Raw genomic sequence first — 17640 nt, forward strand, 5'->3', positions numbered from 1 at the left:
TTTTTCTTTTTGCCGTCTCACTCTTGTCACCCAGGCTGGAGTGCAATGGCCCGATCTTGGCTCACTGCAACTTCTGCCTCTTGGGTTCAAGCGATTCTTCTGACTCAGCCTCCCAAGCAGCTAGAACTACAGGCATATGCCACCACACTTGGCTAATTTTTGTATTTTTCATAGAGGTGAAGTTTCAATATGTTGGCCAGGCTAGTCTCGAACTCCTGACCTCATGATCCTTGCGCCTCGAACTCCGAAAGTGCTGGGATTACAGGCATGAGCCACCATGCCCAGCCAAACTCCTGTTTCATAGAATTATTGGGAAAAAACGATAACTACTTTGAAGAACTTAACCATAAATATTACGTTGGTACAAAAGTAATTGCAGGTTTTACCATTGAAAGTAATGGCAAAAACTGCAATCACTTTTGCACCAACCTAAATATATGAAGACAACTTATTTTAATAAGAAATTGCTTTTTAAAAAAAATTTAGTGCCTCTAAACGAGAAGGTTATATAATTAAATTTTATTTAGAAAAAAGTTTATTTGGTAGAAGGAAACTGCCTTTTAAATAGTTTTAATGTCTACAAGGTAATGTTTATCATTAGTTTTTTCACTCAGTAACTTTGTAAATGTTATTTATATTCTACTGATACATGAAAGTTTTCAGTATAATCTACTTGGCATCATCTATCAGTCCTGCTCTTAAATTTCAGTTACCTACTAGTTTCTATTTAAAACTCCAACCTGTCTTTCTGCCTTAGTAGTCAGTGTTGGAGTTTGCTTTGCCCTTTAACAAATAAAGTATTGCATGGTATGTTTAGGTCACTCAGTAGATGTTGCTCTAGTGGTTTTGCTCATTGTTTGACAGATCTTTATGAAAGTTCTTCATAAGTGAGTTTGTAATGATTTAGTGTATTTCTAAATTACTGTAATTGTTTCTGATAGGTTTTTAAAATTTGTGAAATTTGCCACCATTCCATTATAATTGTTACTTCTTCTTTTGCTCCTGTTTTAAATCTCTGTCTTTCTGTTGTACTAATATTTTATATTTTAAATAATTTCTAACTGAGGACATAAATATTCGATCAAGACTTTTTCCTACTCTGTAAATATGGGAAGATTATATGAAAGTTTGTTTTATTAATCTTCCTCGTTTTAGCAAGAATTAACTTTTATTTCTTTCATCTGCTACAATCCTGTGTTAGATCCTTGTCCCAAGGATGTTTAATACAGCTTCAGGGCTAGAGACAAAATTGGGGACAAGGTTAAAGTGCTGTGTATCTTTTCTACACCACCACTTTTCCTTAGGTGCTCTGCTGCTCTTTCTTGTCTGTTTCAAATTTTGTTTAAAAGCTTTCTAAAATTTGTTGCCCATGAATAGAGGCAGTTTAGAATAGGTGAAAGGATATGGATCAGGCTTGGAGTAAGACATTCCTGAGTTCCCCAAATCCCAATCCATCTATCACCTAGCTGTCTAACCTTAGGCAAATTATTTAACCGAGTCTTCCTCAGCTACAAAAGGAGCTGCCTCTCTGTGTTTAGTCAGCTACACAGGGGTGGGGAAACAAACTGACTTATATTGACATTTTCAGGGTTAAAAATTTTTGGATGCCCTTTCCACTTTCTTTCTGACTCTCTAACTTTCTAGACTGTTACAGCAGCTCTCTCCAAGGCCAGCACATGAATTAAATGCCACGCTCTGCTTTTATTCTCTCCTCTAATTGTAAAAGATTGGAAGTTAAAATTCTTCTTTTTTAAGTTACTTTCATTTTAAGTTCATCGGTACACATGCAGGATGTGCAAGTTTGTTACATAGGTAAACTTGTGTCATGATGGTTTGCTGCACCTATTAACCCATCACCTAGATATTAAGCCTTGAATGCATTAGCTATTTATCCTAATGCTCTCCCTCCTCTGGCAACACTCCCTACAGGCTCCAGTGTATGTTGTTCCCCTCCCTGTGTCCATGTGTTCTCATTTTCAGCTCCCACTATGAGTAAGGACATGCAGTGTTTGGTTTTCTGTTCCTGTGTTAGTTTGCTAAGGATGATGGCTTTCAGCTATATCTGTGTCCCTCTAAAGAACATGATCTTGTTCCTTTTTATGGCTGTATAGTATTCCATGGTGTACATTTGCCACAATTTCTTTATCCAGTCTATCATTGATGGGCATTTGGGTGTATTCCATGTCTTTGCTATTGCAAATAGTGCTGCAGTAAACATATATGCACATGTAACTTTATAATAGAATGATTTATATTCCTTTGGGTATATAGCCAGTAATGGGATTGCTGGGTCAAATGGTATTTCTGGTTCTAGATCCTTGAGGAATCACCACACTATCTTCCACAATGGTTGAACTAACTTACATTGCCACCAACAGTGTAAAAGCATTCCTATTTCTCCACAGCGTTGCCAACACCTGTTGTTTCTTGACTTTTTAATAATTGCCATTCTGACTGGCGTGAAATGGTTGATGAACATTTGGGTTGTTTCAGTTTTAAGCTATTACAACTATAGCTATTATGAACTTTGATGTAGAAGTCTCAACTTTCATTTATCTTAGGCAAATACCTGGGAGTGGCATAATTATGTTACACTAGTAGGTACATGTAAGTTTTTAAGAAACTGACAAACTTTTCTAACATACTTATACCATTTTGCAATCCCAACAATTGTGTATGAGACTTTCAGTTGCCCTGCATTCTGGTCAATAAGGTATGGTCAAGGTTTTTAATTTTAGCCATTCTAGTGGATGTGTAGTAACATCTCATTGTGGTTTTTAATTTGGATTTTCCTAATAACTAAAGATGTTGAGCATCTTTTTATGTGCTTATTTGCCATCTGTATTTTCCTCTTTTTTGGTTAGGTTGTTCTTATTCGATTGCAAGAATTCTTTTTTTTTTTTTTTTTTTTTTGAGACAGAGTTTTACTCTGTCGCCCAGGCTGGAGTCCAGTAGTGCGATCTCACCTGACTGCAGTCTCCACCTCCCGGGTTCAAGCGATTCTCCTGCCTCAGCCTCCCAAGTAGGAGTAGCTGGGATTACACTGCAATCTCTGCCTCCCAGGTTCAAGCAATTCTCTTGCCTCAGCATCTTGAGTAGGAGTAGCTGGGATTACAAGTGCCCGCTGCCACACCTGCTAATTTTTATATTTTTAGTAGAGACGGGGTTTCACTATGTTGACCAGGATGGTCTCGATCTCTTGACCTCGTGATCCACCCGCCTGGGCCTTCCAAAGTGCTGGNAAGCAATTCTCTTGCCTCAGCATCTTGAGTAGGAGTAGCTGGGATTACAAGTGCCCGCTGCCACACCTGCTAATTTTTATATTTTTAGTAGAGACAGGGTTTCATCATGTTGGCCAGGCTGGTCTCAAACTCCTGACCTCAAGTGATCTGCACACCTTGGCCTCCCAAAGTTCTGGGATTATAGGCATAAGACACTGTGCCCAACCAATAATTCTTTATATATTCTAGAATCAAGTTCTTCGATACCTGTTTTGCAAATATTTTCTCCAAATATATGACTTACTTTTTCATTTTTATGTCTTTTGAAAAGAGAAATTTTTATGAAGTCCAATTTATTGATTTTTTCATTTATAATTTATGCTTTGTGTATATTGTTTAAAACTGTTTGCCAAACCAAAGATCATTAAGATTTTCTCTTTATTTTTTTTTCTATAAGTTTTTGTAGCTTTAGCCCTGACACTTAAGCCCATGATCCATTTCAACTTAAATTTTGTATATATTTTGAGATATAAGGGTCAAGCTTCATTTTCCATGAATTAATCCTTGAATCACTTCTGTGTCTACTCTCTTATGAACTTACCTAGTCATGTGGCTTTAAATATCATCTGTATATTAAGGACTCCCAAATTACAACTCTAGCCCAAACTGCTATTTTAAGAGGTGTCTCAAACATGTCCAAAACTAAGCTGTTAATATCTATCGTTTCCCTTCTTCCATGCCCGTCCCTCTCACAGTCTTTGCCATTTCTATAAATGCAACTTCATTCTTTCAGTTGCCTGGGGCAAAACTCTTGGCACATCTTTGAGTGTTCTCTGTTTCTGTCATTTCCCATCTTGATCTGTTGTCAAATTCCGTTGGCGTCATCTTCACATTATATTCAGAATCCCACCTCTTCTGTCTCCTCTTTTACCACTGTAGTCCAAGCCATAATTATCTCACCCAGTTTATTGCTGTAATATTCTAATAGGTCTCTCTACTTCTACCTTTGCATATTTATTAAATTAAGTCAAATATTGTCATTTTTCAGCTCATAACCTACCAGTGGCTTTTCATCTCACTCAGAGAAGGAGCCAGATCGTTATAATGATACCTAAGGGCCTGCACCATCTAGCCACCCATTACCTACTTTACCACATTACCAGGCCCTTACTGACTCTGTTACAGTCGTACAGGCCTTGTTGGTGCTTCTCAAATATACCAAGCACACTGCCTACCTCAGGCCATTTGAACTTGCTATTTTCTCTGTCTGGAACGTTTTTCTTCCAGATAACTTTATTCTCTCACTTCCTTAAATCTGTATTCAGTTGTTACCTCAGTGAGCCCTTCCTATTTAAATTACTACTGCGTCACCTGTACATACATCTCACATTCCTCATTGCTGCTTTAGTTTTCTCTGTAACGTGTATCACCATCTAACAAATTATATATGTTAAATGTTTCTGTCTTCCCTCAATAGAACATAAACTTCTTTTGAGAAGAAATGTTTGCCTGTTTTGTAAATTGCTTGCATTCCCAACGCCTAGAGTAGTGCCTGACACATAACAGACCCTCTGTAATATTTAATATGTGAGTGGAGGCAAGTAACATTTTAGGTGGTTTTTTCACCACCTCTGAATATAAAATGGGATGTCTGTAGTTTATTAGAACTTTGTGAACAGTGCAAGTCTTCAACAAAGTTGATATAAATAGACATTGGCTCTCATAATCTTTTCCCCTTTTTAATAAAAGAGTGTTTAACATACAGACAAAATATAAAGTAACAAAAATAGCAAAAAAAAGTCAGCCATGTTGCCACCACCCAAGTTAAGAAACAAAACATTATTAATAATTTTGAAGCATACTTTGTGCTTTTTCTTTGCTTTATCCTCTCTACTCTGCTCCCTCTATAACCCTATTCTGAATTTATTTATTGTTCCTGTTGGTTTTCTTTACAGTTTTGCACATATGAATATATTCAGTTATGTATGTTTTTGAACACCTATCACAGATGTTTTGCAAACTGTTTTGCTTGACCTGATACTCAACATTTTACAGTTGTCAGACCTCAGATGGCTGGGCGCAGTGACTCACGCCTGTAATCCCAGCACTTTGGGAGGCCAAGGCAGGCGGATCACCTCAGGTCAGGAGTTCAAGACCAGCCTGGTCAACATGGTGAAACCCCGTCTCTACTAAAAATACAAAAATTAGCCAGGCATGTTGGTGCATGTTTGTAATCCCAGCTACTCTGGAGGCTGAGACATGAGTTTCATCCATGTTGATGCATGTAGCTGCAGTTCACTTATGTTTACTCCTATATAGTATCCCCATTGCATTGAGAAACCACTCTATCTGTTCTGTATATACAATTTTGTGATGGTTTTCTTGCTTTTTTAATGCTAAAAACAGTGCTGCCATGAACATGAATATACATGTTTCATGAAACACACATGCAAGTTTTTCTAGGGCAGATTCTTAGGTGTAAAATTACTATTGCATAGGGTATTTGTATATTTCATTTCACTAGTTAATGCCAGATTGTTTTCAAAAACAGTTGTATATATTTATACACCCGTCAATGGTGTATATGAGTTGTTATTTCGTTTTTCTAATGTGGAGGGTATAAAGTGGTGTTCCATGTTAGTTTTAATTTGCATTTTCCTATTTCCTAATGAGGCTGGATATCTTCTCAGATGTAATTGGCCAAAAATTAGCCAGGCATGTTGGTGCACGTTTGTAATCCCAGCTACTCGGGAGGCCAAGACATGAGAATCTCTTGAACCCTGGAGGCAGAGGTTGCAGTGAGCCACGGTTCCACCACTGCACAACAGCCTGGGCGACAGAGCAAGACTCTGTCTCAAAAAACAAAACAAAACAAAACAAAAACAACCTTAGGAAACAATTTGTAAATTTTTTTGATGCATTATCTCTTTAAGAAAGACTTACAGAGATAGTATGACTTGGTTAAAATATACTCTTCATATCAGCAGAAGCAATAGGCAGTTGAAAATAATTGAGAGTCATCTGAGCTTTAAGTAAATTGATTTTCTGGGCAACACGTGCTACTTGCTTGATTCTTTACAAAGAAAGTGACTATCCAAAAGTATCCAGGCTACTTGGCTTACATAAAGCTTAGACTTAATGATGTCCATGTTTACTATTCATACATTGTATAGTAATTATGTATAATTTTTCCTTTTTGATATCTCACATGATTTTGAATATACTTAGTTTGATGAGGATTTAATGATATTTTTAATTAATCCTCTCAATGTTTGAAAATGGTTAACAGGGTATATATTTTGGCATCTTAAAACTGACCTATTCTCTTTAGGGTAATTAAAAAGTCAGTGTATGCTTCGTATGTGTGAAATACTTGGTCATTATTAAACCAGCTTTTCTTCAAGAGAGATATACTCTTCAATTAAGGAATGTAATAAATCACCCTCTATTTTATTGTTATTGGTGTTAATGCTTGGTCTTGTAACTCTGCCCTGTCCACAGGTTAAAGTATTGCACAATCAGCTGGTCCTTTTCCACAATGCCATTGCCGCTTACTTTGCTGGGAATCAGAAGCAGCTTGAACAGACACTTAAACAGTTCCATATCAAATTGAAAACCCCTGGAGTGGATGCCCCATCTTGGCTTGAAGAACAGTAAAATCACACCAGAAAATAAAAAGAAAGTCGCATTGTTATATTTCTAAACAAACTTAACAAGAATTAAGCAGAGTTGGGGGAAGTGGGAGGGGTGACAGCCATTGTAGTGGTCTTGCACAAACAGCTTTAATTTTTCCCTTTTTCATACTTTAACAATTGAACTGTTAAATTTGATGGGAAGGTGGGTGGTTTTAATGTAAACATAGTTTCTATAATCTGAACACAATAATTTTCCTTTTTGAGAAATCCTTTTGTATTGTGAGGGTTGATGGCTATTTCTGTAGTTTGAAAACATCTAATATAGATTTGCACTGACAAGATAAAAATTCAAGGTTTTTGGTCCTGGAAATGAGGGCCAATTGTAACTTTTCCAAAGGGAGGTTTACATGATTTGTATCAACATCAGATATTTTATATATGAATATATTAAACATCTTTAAGAGATTCATTTTCATGTATTAAAGAAAAAAGAAACTATTTTGCAGAGTAAAGTTATATGGTGTTCCTGCAGCGTCCACATAGAGGCAGCAGCTCTATTGAATGACTGATTAGCTTGTGGAGTTGTGGCAAATATCTTTTTAAAAATGAATCTGTACCATTGTAATTTTGTTTAGACTATTTTTAAAGACACAGAAATGACACTGTCATTTCTGTGAGACTTTTAAGCTTCTGAATTTCTTCACCCAAAGTCATTGGACAGTTGCATTTGCAGTTTCTTGTGGTTCATAATGAAACCTGCTTAAGGGAATTCTTTTTTTTTTTTTTTTTGACAGGTGGATGTGGGAATGGAAATTCTTCGTGGTTTCTCAAGTAGAAATCTGTACTTAGAAAACTAGTTTTTGGGTTGGTTCCATTTTGATAGAAGTGAATATGTAGACAGCTTTTATTGACTTCCATATGTAACAATACCGTTTAAGCCTTAAATCACAGATAACGTGCCTTCTCAGATACAGTAATTCTTGTTCAACCAATGTAGAAAATCCATAAAGAAGCCCCTGTTGGATAATGTTTGATGTGTCTATTCCTTCCATGGAAAGGAGCACTATGTATAAATGTTGGGTTTCTTTGTACTCATTAAGCCACATTTGAGGTTTATGGTAAAAATCAACTTTTGAGTTTGCTCTTTGGTTTTTCTTCATTCCTTTTGAGGAATGGGAAAACGGAAGGATTCTTTGATTTGGGTAATGAAGAGGTAATTTGGGACAGTGTGGTCGTAGCAGAAAGAAAGGATTGGAAAGGCCAGTACTGTTTTAGTTGCTCAGCACTATTGGTTTTGTGTTAATGTGGTTGCCCTGTCCACTACATGGTTCTATCAGCAACGTAATCCATTTTCAGTGTAAAGCTCTTTTCATTTTTGTCATAGACATAAATTAATATTTTGAGAGGTATCCCTCACCTGTTCATTTCTTCTGTGTTAAAATGAAGTACTTAAAATTACTGTTATACATGAACTTTGTGGACTGTAAGATTTGTTATATATGTTCAAATGCCTTTTAGCTGGCTTTTTAATTAATATGCCTGTTTTGAGTGCTTAATACAATGTAATGTGATTGTAAATCATAAACCTATTTTAAATCATTCCTTCCTGTATATTTTTACTCAGAGAGCCTTATTTTATTCTTCCAGCAGAATTACTACTTGTGATAGTTCATTTACATTCCCCAGAATGTGCCTCTGGTGTGAATTTTGTATTCTTATTAAAAGTGTTTGCTGCAGTAAATTTTTTCTCTGACCCTTCATAGTTTAAGAAGTATATATTTGGAAATTCTGAAGACACACGATTTGTCTTTTCTGAACTTTAAAATAAATGGTGCTTCTGTCACTTATAATTGTTTTAGCTCAGTAAGCTATGTTTTTTTCTCAATGTGAATCTCTTGAGAGCTGAACATGTCCAGTCTTAACGACATTTCAATAACAGTTACGTTACCTAAGGAGCTAAACAGTTTCATGGATTGATTTTTTTTTTTCAGAATAAATTTAAAATATCAGTGATTCTGATAGTGGGTACATGAGCAAAAGAAAAAGTAAATTAATATATTTAGCCAGCAATACATTTACTTTGTTAGGAATGTAATTTATGTTCATTATAGAAAAGAATTAGAAGAAAATTTCAAGTCATAGAAGATAATAAGTACCTTCCCAAGTGAGTACTTGGAGCCACCCAACACCTCTGAAGTTGGATATTTTAGTTTTGGATTTTTATATTACAAGATCTATTTTGAATATCCTTTAATATAACATACATTTACATCTTTGCGCTTCTACCTACTTATTCCCTTAGGTTATATTCCTAGAAGTGAAAATGGGCTCTCAAAATTATATACACACTTTTAAGACTTTGCAATATATTGCCTGTTTGCTTTCAAGAAAGACTGTGCCAGTTTACACCTGTAAGAGCATACACATGTGCCTGTTTAATATATTTTTTAAGCTAGTACTGTTATACATTAAATTAAAGGGAAAAAAGGAAGATAAAACCTGAACAATCACGAACTGGAGAGTTTGGGGATATAGGTTGTGGGAGCAGGGGATGGATGGAAATGGCTGGCTTGTCGCTCATTAAAATAGAAGTTGTTATTCTAGAAAAAAAAAAATACACTGAAGAACTGGTCTGTGAAATTAAACTCTTCATCCCAAAGCTTCCAAATCTTAGGGTTCAGGAACTATCTGGGTTTGCAGAAGCAATTTAGCTGAAATCTAGGATTTAAGAAGCATCTTTTCCATATTCAAAACACACTGATAATGTTACTGAAGCTTATCCCATAGAGTGTGAAACTAGAAGGTTCCTTAGAGATTATGTCACACACTTTTTTTTTTACAGATGAAACTTTCAAGGCTTCAAAATATGTTAAACTGACTTTGCTAACCCCCATCTCCAAATGTAATGCCAGATGAGTATTTGCAACTATATACTTGAATTCCCCTTTAAATCCTGCCATTTCAACTGCATAATTAAATCAATGTGTCAAAAGTGTCAAGTGTCTTCTCTAGATAAGTTTAATATGTATTAAATGTCTTTCCCGTTGAGGAAAAAAAAAATCCAACTACCCCCAGATGACTTCATGCTAGGTACATTGCAAAGTATGCAAGATGCCTTCCTTTCTATCCACTGACCTTTAACTTGCAATATTCTGCAAAAGAAATCAGGTGAGCTTGAAAAGTGTTATATAAAGTAAACATATATATTGAAAACACTACAGTTAAATTTCTTCTAATCATGGAACTGTTAATTGAAAGAATAAGTACCTCAAAATGTGTCCATTCTCCTTTAGTTTGCACTGGAGATGACTAGTTTTGAAAAATAAATTATCTGAGTTGCTAGTTCAGTGCAACATTCAAGTATAATTTATGCTAATTTCATGAAATACCACTTAAATACTTATATTTGCAATAGTCCTAAAAATCCTTTGCCAGTACCTCTTTTTTTTTCCTTTCTTTTTTTAACCTTTCAGTTGTCTGGGAGAATTGAAGCTACCTGAAATCTTTGATCACTCAATTCTAACCAAATTTAGGCATTTAAAAAAATCAAATTCCCCCCCTTTAAGACTACAAATCTTCACATTAGCTAAAACTATCCAGTTTTGAGTAGGCTATTTTTGATTAGAAGACCAGTTATATTTTGCATTATTTCAAAGATTTCCCAAGATCACAGTTCCTTTACTATTTTTACAGTATAGCAGGACCTATTAAAATAGGACAATGCGAACAATTTTTTTGAAGACTTTCATTAAATTCAGTTCTATGTTTCCACTTGAAGGTTTCCTGTTCAACAGCTTTCCCAGCATAAATGGACCTTTATAATAAATTGCCAAGTGGTCATCATAATGTACAGGAAACTATGAAGTTCAGCTTTGTTTTCGTGAAATAAAGTTGATTCTTAGTGATTTATTTATGTTAAGTGAGAACTGCTTGTTAGTCTGGTACTAGCTCTGGTAGGGAAAAAGACTATAAACATGAGGAAATTACGTCCATTCTGAGGACCATAATTCTACTGTTGTGCAGTTAATTGATTAGTGTGCTATCAGAACTGAGCATTCTGGTTTTTTTTTAACAAGTGAAGCTTCCGCAGAAAGCAAAACCACAGTTTTGTTTGGGTCCAAGCTAGGCTTTGCCGTAAACTCTGTCAAATATTGTGTGAATTGCTGATTCATAAGGAAGATGTAAGATTTGTTATCTTAAAAATAACTTTCTGTGACTTAGCCTTTCATATCACTTTGCCTTTGGTACAAGTGTATATGTTCATATAATAACTTAGGGCACAGAAGGGAGAAGAATGTAAGCCATATACATCTCACTATATCTTGGAGCTTTGATTATTGATGTTCTACTAAAGAAGAAGCAAACTCTAAAACTTTTTGTTTCAACTGTGAGTAGAACATTATAGAGTAGTGAGAGGAAGATAATCTTGTTGGCCTCCCTGAAAAGTTTTAAAATTATGAAGCCTTAGAATAACGAATAAAGTACTCAAGATAAATTATTTATATATGCTGCTTTACTGTTATTCTCTGCCTAAATGATTTCTGATTCTACAATTAGGAAGCTTTTTATAAAAACTGCCTAAAGCCTCAGGCAGATAATTATCCTTTCCTTTGAGGAATATATACTTATTATCTAGACACTCAGCTCTTAAGAAGGGCACAGGGTAGACTGTCTTACTCACCCTATATCCCCAACTCCTTGCATAGTTTTCTTTTTTGAGACAGAGCCTCACTCTGTTGCTCAGTCCCAGCTAAGTTTTGTGTATCTAGCAGAGATGGGGTTTCGCCATGTTGGCCAGACTAAGTCCCAACCTCAGGTGATCCACCCACCTTGGCTTCCCAAAGTGCTGGGATTTCAGGCATGAGCCACAGCGCCTGGCCTCTTTGCATAGTTCTTAATTCAAAGGAGCAGTGTATAAAAATGTGTTGTTTTTGATCCAAAATTCAAATGCAGAAAAGCATTCAGTGCTTGCACTGCAATTTCGTTTGAATGAGTACAAAAAAAGACGGTACATTTATAACTTATTCTAAATTAATGTTGGGATGTTACCTAAGACATTAGGATGTTTACAGAAGAGTGACCAGTTTTTAAAATGACCATTCTTCTGTAATGTAATTCTTTCTACTACAGAAAGAATGGCAGAATTATAGAGAAGTCACCATGTTGCAACCATGACTAAAATAATTGATTCACACAGGTATGGCCAGTGGATGCTTATATCATTAAGTGAGAGATTAAGGGAAAACAGACTATTTCCATAATACCTAAGTATTACCCTACAAATGATTCCATTTGAAAGGGGAAAACAACCTAAATTGTGATCAAATTTAAAGCCATGTATAATCTAGTAATCATTGTGCCTTGGATATAATGAGATATAAATTATACACTGTCACATATTTCTGCTGGAATTGTTCGATCTGAAGCTAATCAAGTATTTTACCTTAAATTCCAGTGCACAGAAGATACAAGGGGCTAAGGACCAAGTTAAATTATACCAAGAAGAATCAACTGGACAAATCCAGAATCTGAGACATTCTACAACATAATTGGCTTGATCTCTTCAAAAAGTCCACCACAAAAGATATTAGTAATACTGCTAGAAAACAAAGATTTGAGATGATAGTTCAAAAGAATAGCTATATAAGACATTTGGAAAAAGAACTGAGTTACCCGAGTGTATATTTCATGCTGCTAGGAACTTATGTTTAATTTTTTTAGTTATGATTATATTGTGGTAATGTAGGGGAACAGCTTTACTAGGAACGCATGCCCAAACTACTTAAAGCCAAAGTAGCATGATGTCTTCAGTTTACTTTTAAATGGCTCAGCAAATATACATGCATTCATATGTATTCACATATATGGTGAGAAAGCTAGAAGAGAAAAAGAGAAGATGTCAGAGTAATATGGCAAAATGTTAACAATTGTTGAAATAAGTGGGTGGATACGTGGGGTTCCATAGTACTAGTCTTTTATATTTTCTTTTTAAAAATGTTTTTCATAATGACATTTAAAAAAAAAAAAAAAAAAGGATGTTTGGTCCAGAAAGTCATTAAGACTCACTAAAGCATTCCTCTTGCACCAGGTTGCAGTCAGAGGCTGTTTTTCGTATAGACGACACCACTTGCTCCACTCCTACAGATACTAGAATTTCTCCTCTAGCATGGGAGATAAATTGATTTGTATCTGGAAACAGAAATTCAAGTAAGTATAAAGTTGAGCAGTTTGTCAGTAAAGAGTACAGAAACAGGACAAGCAAAGAGGCAGAAATAGTTTAGGATATGACTATATAAAAAGATTTCATGCAGAAAAACAAGCATTCACTAAACTAGATCTTTTTCTCTTGTTTTTCTCACCTCACTTCCAAATTGAAGCTTTTCAAAAAAAAAAAAAAGTACTATATTTACTACAGGCACATGCCATCATGCCCAACTAGTTTTTGTATTTTTTATAGAGACGGGTTTTGCCATGTTGCCCAGGCTGGTCTCAAATTCCAGGGCTCAAGCAATCCTCTTGCTTCAGCCTCCCACAGTGCTGGATTACAGGTATGAGCCCCTGCTTCTGGCCCCAAATTGATGCTTTCTAAATAGCTATTTGAAAGTACTAGGGAAGTAAAGTTCAAAAACAAAACACTAACTTTCTTTTAGCCTAATAAGGGTGGTTTGTTTTGTCTCAATTTTTTTGCCCTCTTCTTGTAAATAAGCATATTACTACTATTCAGTACCAGTATAATTTTTTTTAAATTAAGCTGCTTAGAGCTTTATTTACTATAACAACTTAAGAGTCTTTAAATATACATTGGTAAGTTTTAATAATGATTATTTCCAATCCAAAAATATATTTTATGAGATGGTCAAGTTTTCTCTGATGCACACTTCTAAAATTAATAAAATTGCTTAACTCTTTAAAGCATTTCTCAAATAAGTAATGGATATTTATTTACATTGTTCTCAAATTCTTTTTCCTATTCCCCCACCCCATTTCCCATAAGAACAAAGAAAATACTATGGATTAAAATTTTCTGACTAGTTTATATTAATAATAGAAGTAGCAAAAACACCCAGGCAAAGTTTGGAGAATTGAGTTTTAACCATGGCAATGGTTACTATGTAATCACAGGTACTATCAAGTGAGTTTAAAAAAAAAAAAAGTAAGTTTAAACAGTAACGAGTATTTGCTGAATGACTGGTCAGCTTACCTGTGTTGACTTTCATTAACCACTTGATTCCTCTAACACCTTGAAGAGGGTCAGATGATTGCTGAAGTGGGCACTAACAATTTTTTTTCACAAAATTTTGTTTCTCTGAAAAGGCTCACCATATTTTCTCTGTGAAACTTTTAGCATTTTTCTCCAATGAAGCCAGCGATAAAATGAGAAAAAAAAATTCTTAGAAATTGCAAATGAACAGCTATGTCTAATGACAAAATTTTGTGTGTGTCTATAAGAGACCTTGCCTAAACTCACAAGGGAAAGGCAAGCATTAAAGCTTCATAGTAAGCTGTGGCCCTAACTTGCCCCTTTGTCCTTTAAAAAAAAAATACAATGACTTACTAAGAGGCTGTTGTGCTGTCTTTTGAGTTTTCGAGCCTTTGGAGTCACTATTTATGCTTATGACTACAGCAATGAAAACAAGTCTTTTTTCCCCAAACACAAGCAGCTTCAGTCCAGGCCACTCCAGACTTCCTTTCCAGTGACCTCAACACTGACCTTGATTTATTCTAGGAAGAACTCTGCCTGTTTAGTTCTTTTAGCTCATTTTTATGTGAATTCCCATTCACTAGTAGAAAACTAGCTTCAACGATTAATTTCATTTCTAGTCTGCTGACTTTTCATTATTATGATTTTATTTTTCCTTATAGTAGCCTCTTTGGAATCCTGTTCACCTAGCTTATGGCAACACTTCAGCCCAAGCAGTAACAGACAGGTAATTGTCTTACCAAGGCCACACTTAGTCTCATTTAAAAGCAGGCATCCCCACGCTTTGGTGCAGCCCTAAAAGAAGTGGAGGATCAAAGCTACATGCTTCAATTCTTAATCCTCTTTGCCTGCTTACTTCATGAAATTTCTGAAGAAAGAACTCAATCCATCCCTCTTCTTCCCAAACCATGTCAAAGCTGCAGTGAACCGAGGGATGATGACTTTGAGTTCTGTCTGTTTTGTCCACAAGGAATTTCCTTCTGTGCAAACTGTGAGGGAGGTGTGTAGCTTTTTAATCTTTGTAGCTATCTCATTTAGGAATAGCATGAGAAGCAGATTTGCACAACACATTTCCCAGCTCTACTTTTCCCTTTGGCTTAGTGATTTGGGGGTCTCAAAATTTATTTTCCTTTCACATTTCCCCCTTTTTCTTTTTAAAATCTTTCGGAGAAAGCACTTTAGAAGAAAATGAGTCTCTGGTCTCAAGTTATATCTGATCTCTCATGGCTAAGATGGTTCATTCCTAGATGGGTAGGTCCCATGTTATTAGGAAAGCTCATTTTCAGCAGGTTGTGAAGACTCACATCCTATAAAAAGAAAATAGGAGGAGAAAGTGAGAAAAAAACAACAAACAAAAAGAATGAAGATATTAGGAAATCAGTATAGGCCATATTATTCTGAAGTCCATATATTAGCAGGCAGCAGGTATAAAAGTGGTTTACATGTGAAAATAGGCTGATGTTATCTTCTACTAAAGTTTGTTGTTTCACTTCAGTTTTCAGGGCTTTAAGAAAGCACAGCTCAGCCTGCCCCTTGCGCCGCACCCTCCGAGGCGGCTGATTCGGCTGCGTTCCTCTTGGAACGCGCTGCAGAAGGTGTCCTGGTGACGAGTGGAGTGCCGCGTTCGCTCCCTGAGTCCACCCGCCAGCCCGCGGTCCTCCGCGCCACATCCCGCACACCCGCCCCTCTCCCGTACCAGGAACTTGCTGCCACCAGCACCATGCCCTACCAATATCCAGCGCTGACCCCGGAGCAGAAGAAGGAGCTGTCTGACATCGCTCACCACATCGTGGCCCTGGGCAAGGGCATCCTGGCTGCAGATGAGTCCACTGGGAGCATTGCCAAGCAGCTGCAGTCCATTGGCACCGAGAACACTGAGGAGAACCTGCGTTTCTACTGTCAGCTGCTGCTGACAGCTGATGACCGCATGACCCCCTGCATCGGGGGCGTCATCCTCTTCCACGGGACACTCTACCAGAAGGCTGATGATGGGCGTCAATTCCCCCAAGTTATCAAATCCAAGGGCGGTGTTGTGGGCATCCAAGTAGACAAGGGCGTGGTCCCCTTGGCAGGGAGAAATGGTGAGACCACCATCCAAGGGCTGGATGGGCTGTCTGAGCGCTGTGCCCAGTACAAGAAGGATGGCGCTGACTTCGCCAAATGGCGTTGTGTGCTGAAGATTGGGGAGCACACCCCCTCAGCCCTCGCCACCATGGAAAATGTCCTGGCCCGTTACGCCAGCATCTGCCAGCAGAATGGCACTGTGCCCATCGTGAAGCCTGAAATCCTCCCTGATGGGGACCATGACTTGAAGCGCTGTCAGTATGTGACTGAGAAGGTGCTGGCTGCTGTCTACAAGGCTCTGAGCGACCACCACATCTACCTGGAAGGCACGTTGCTGAAGCCCAACATGGTTACCCCAGGCTACGCCTGCACTCAGAATTTTTCTCAGGAGGAGATTGCCGTGGTGACTGTCACAGCGCTGCGCTGCACAATTCCCCCCTGCACCCCCCCCCCACCCTGCTGTCCCTGGGATCACCTTCCTTTCTGGAGGCCAGAGTGAGGAGCAGGCGTCCATCAACCTCAACGCCATTAACAAGTGGCCCCTGCTGAAGCCCTGGGCCCTGACCTTCTCCCAGGGCCGAGCCCTGCCGGCCTCTGCCCTGAAGGCCTGAGGTGGGAAGAAGGAAAACAAGAAGATGGCGCAGGAAGAGTACATCAAGCCCTCCCTGGCCAACAGCCTCACCTGTCAAGGAAAGTACACCCCAAGCGGTCAGGCTGGGGCTGCTGCCAGCGAGTCCTTACTAAGCGGAGGTGTTCCCAAGCTGACCCCAACACTCCAGGCCCTGCCCCGTCCCACAATATCTTGAAGAGCGGGCCTCCTACTCCGGGGCTCCAGACTGGCTTGCCCACACTCTTGCCTCCCTTGTGACAGTGATGTGTGGTGTCGTCTGTGAATGCTAACTCCATCGCCCTTTCCAGCACACTGCCAATAAACAGCTATTTAAGGGGGGCATGGGGGGTGGAGAGAAAGAAAGTACAGCACAATTTTTAGTGATTTCAAATCAGAAAAAAATAGGAACAAAAGGAAAGGAAAGGAAAAAATTGAAAACATTATTTTGGAGACTTGTAGCCATTGAAAGTTTTAGATTTCAGTCCAAACTGTAGAAAATAATAAAAAGGGAAAAACATTAGGCAAGACTAGAATCTAATAACAGGTGTACTATAGTTTATTTTGAAACATAATTCTTTCTCCAGTCCCATTTTTACTCAAGACAAAGACAAATTCATTTGCAAAATAAGTTTTAGTCTTATCATACTTGGCTGGAGTATTTGCATAAAGTCAGCAAGGGTAATTATTTGCCATGTAGGCTCCTTTTGTTTTTGTTTTTTAATTGGCTTTGCTAGAACTTTATTCCATAGGAATCTCAGATTCAACTTTATATGCCCTAAGCTCAGCCTATGCTAGCAAATACCTGTATTAATTGGTTGAATTCCTCACCTTGAGGTCCCAAGAAAACTTGGGGTTCCTGGGCTTGTCAGAAAGTGACATTCTTACCACAGGGACTGTGTAGACAGGGTA

The 17640-nt window shown here is 37.5% G+C and overlaps 1 protein-coding gene and 1 pseudogene across 5 annotated transcripts in view; both read left to right on the plus strand.

Moving 5' to 3' along the window:
- Positions 1–8597, plus strand: part of ARFIP1 (ADP ribosylation factor interacting protein 1) — a 122075-nt gene extending 113478 nt beyond the window's left edge. For all 4 annotated transcript variants that reach the window (XM_017498765.2, XM_017498768.2, XM_017498764.2 and 1 more), the window contains one exon: positions 6723–8597. In XM_017498765.2, the coding sequence (XP_017354254.1) occupies positions 6723–6878 (156 nt within the window). In that variant the 3' untranslated portion in view covers positions 6879–8597. The remainder of the gene's footprint in view (positions 1–6722) is intronic.
- A 6990-nt stretch (positions 8598–15587) lies between these two features.
- Positions 15588–17070, plus strand: LOC108282764 (annotated as a pseudogene). The gene has a single exon (XR_001816576.2). The product of XR_001816576.2 is annotated as a fructose-bisphosphate aldolase A-like (transcript).
- The last annotated feature ends 570 nt before the right edge of the window (positions 17071–17640 follow it).

Source organism: Cebus imitator, unplaced genomic scaffold (genome assembly GCF_001604975.1).
Source record: "Cebus imitator isolate Cc_AM_T3 unplaced genomic scaffold, Cebus_imitator-1.0 Scaffold251, whole genome shotgun sequence".
Lineage (NCBI taxonomy): Eukaryota > Metazoa > Chordata > Mammalia > Primates > Cebidae > Cebus > Cebus imitator.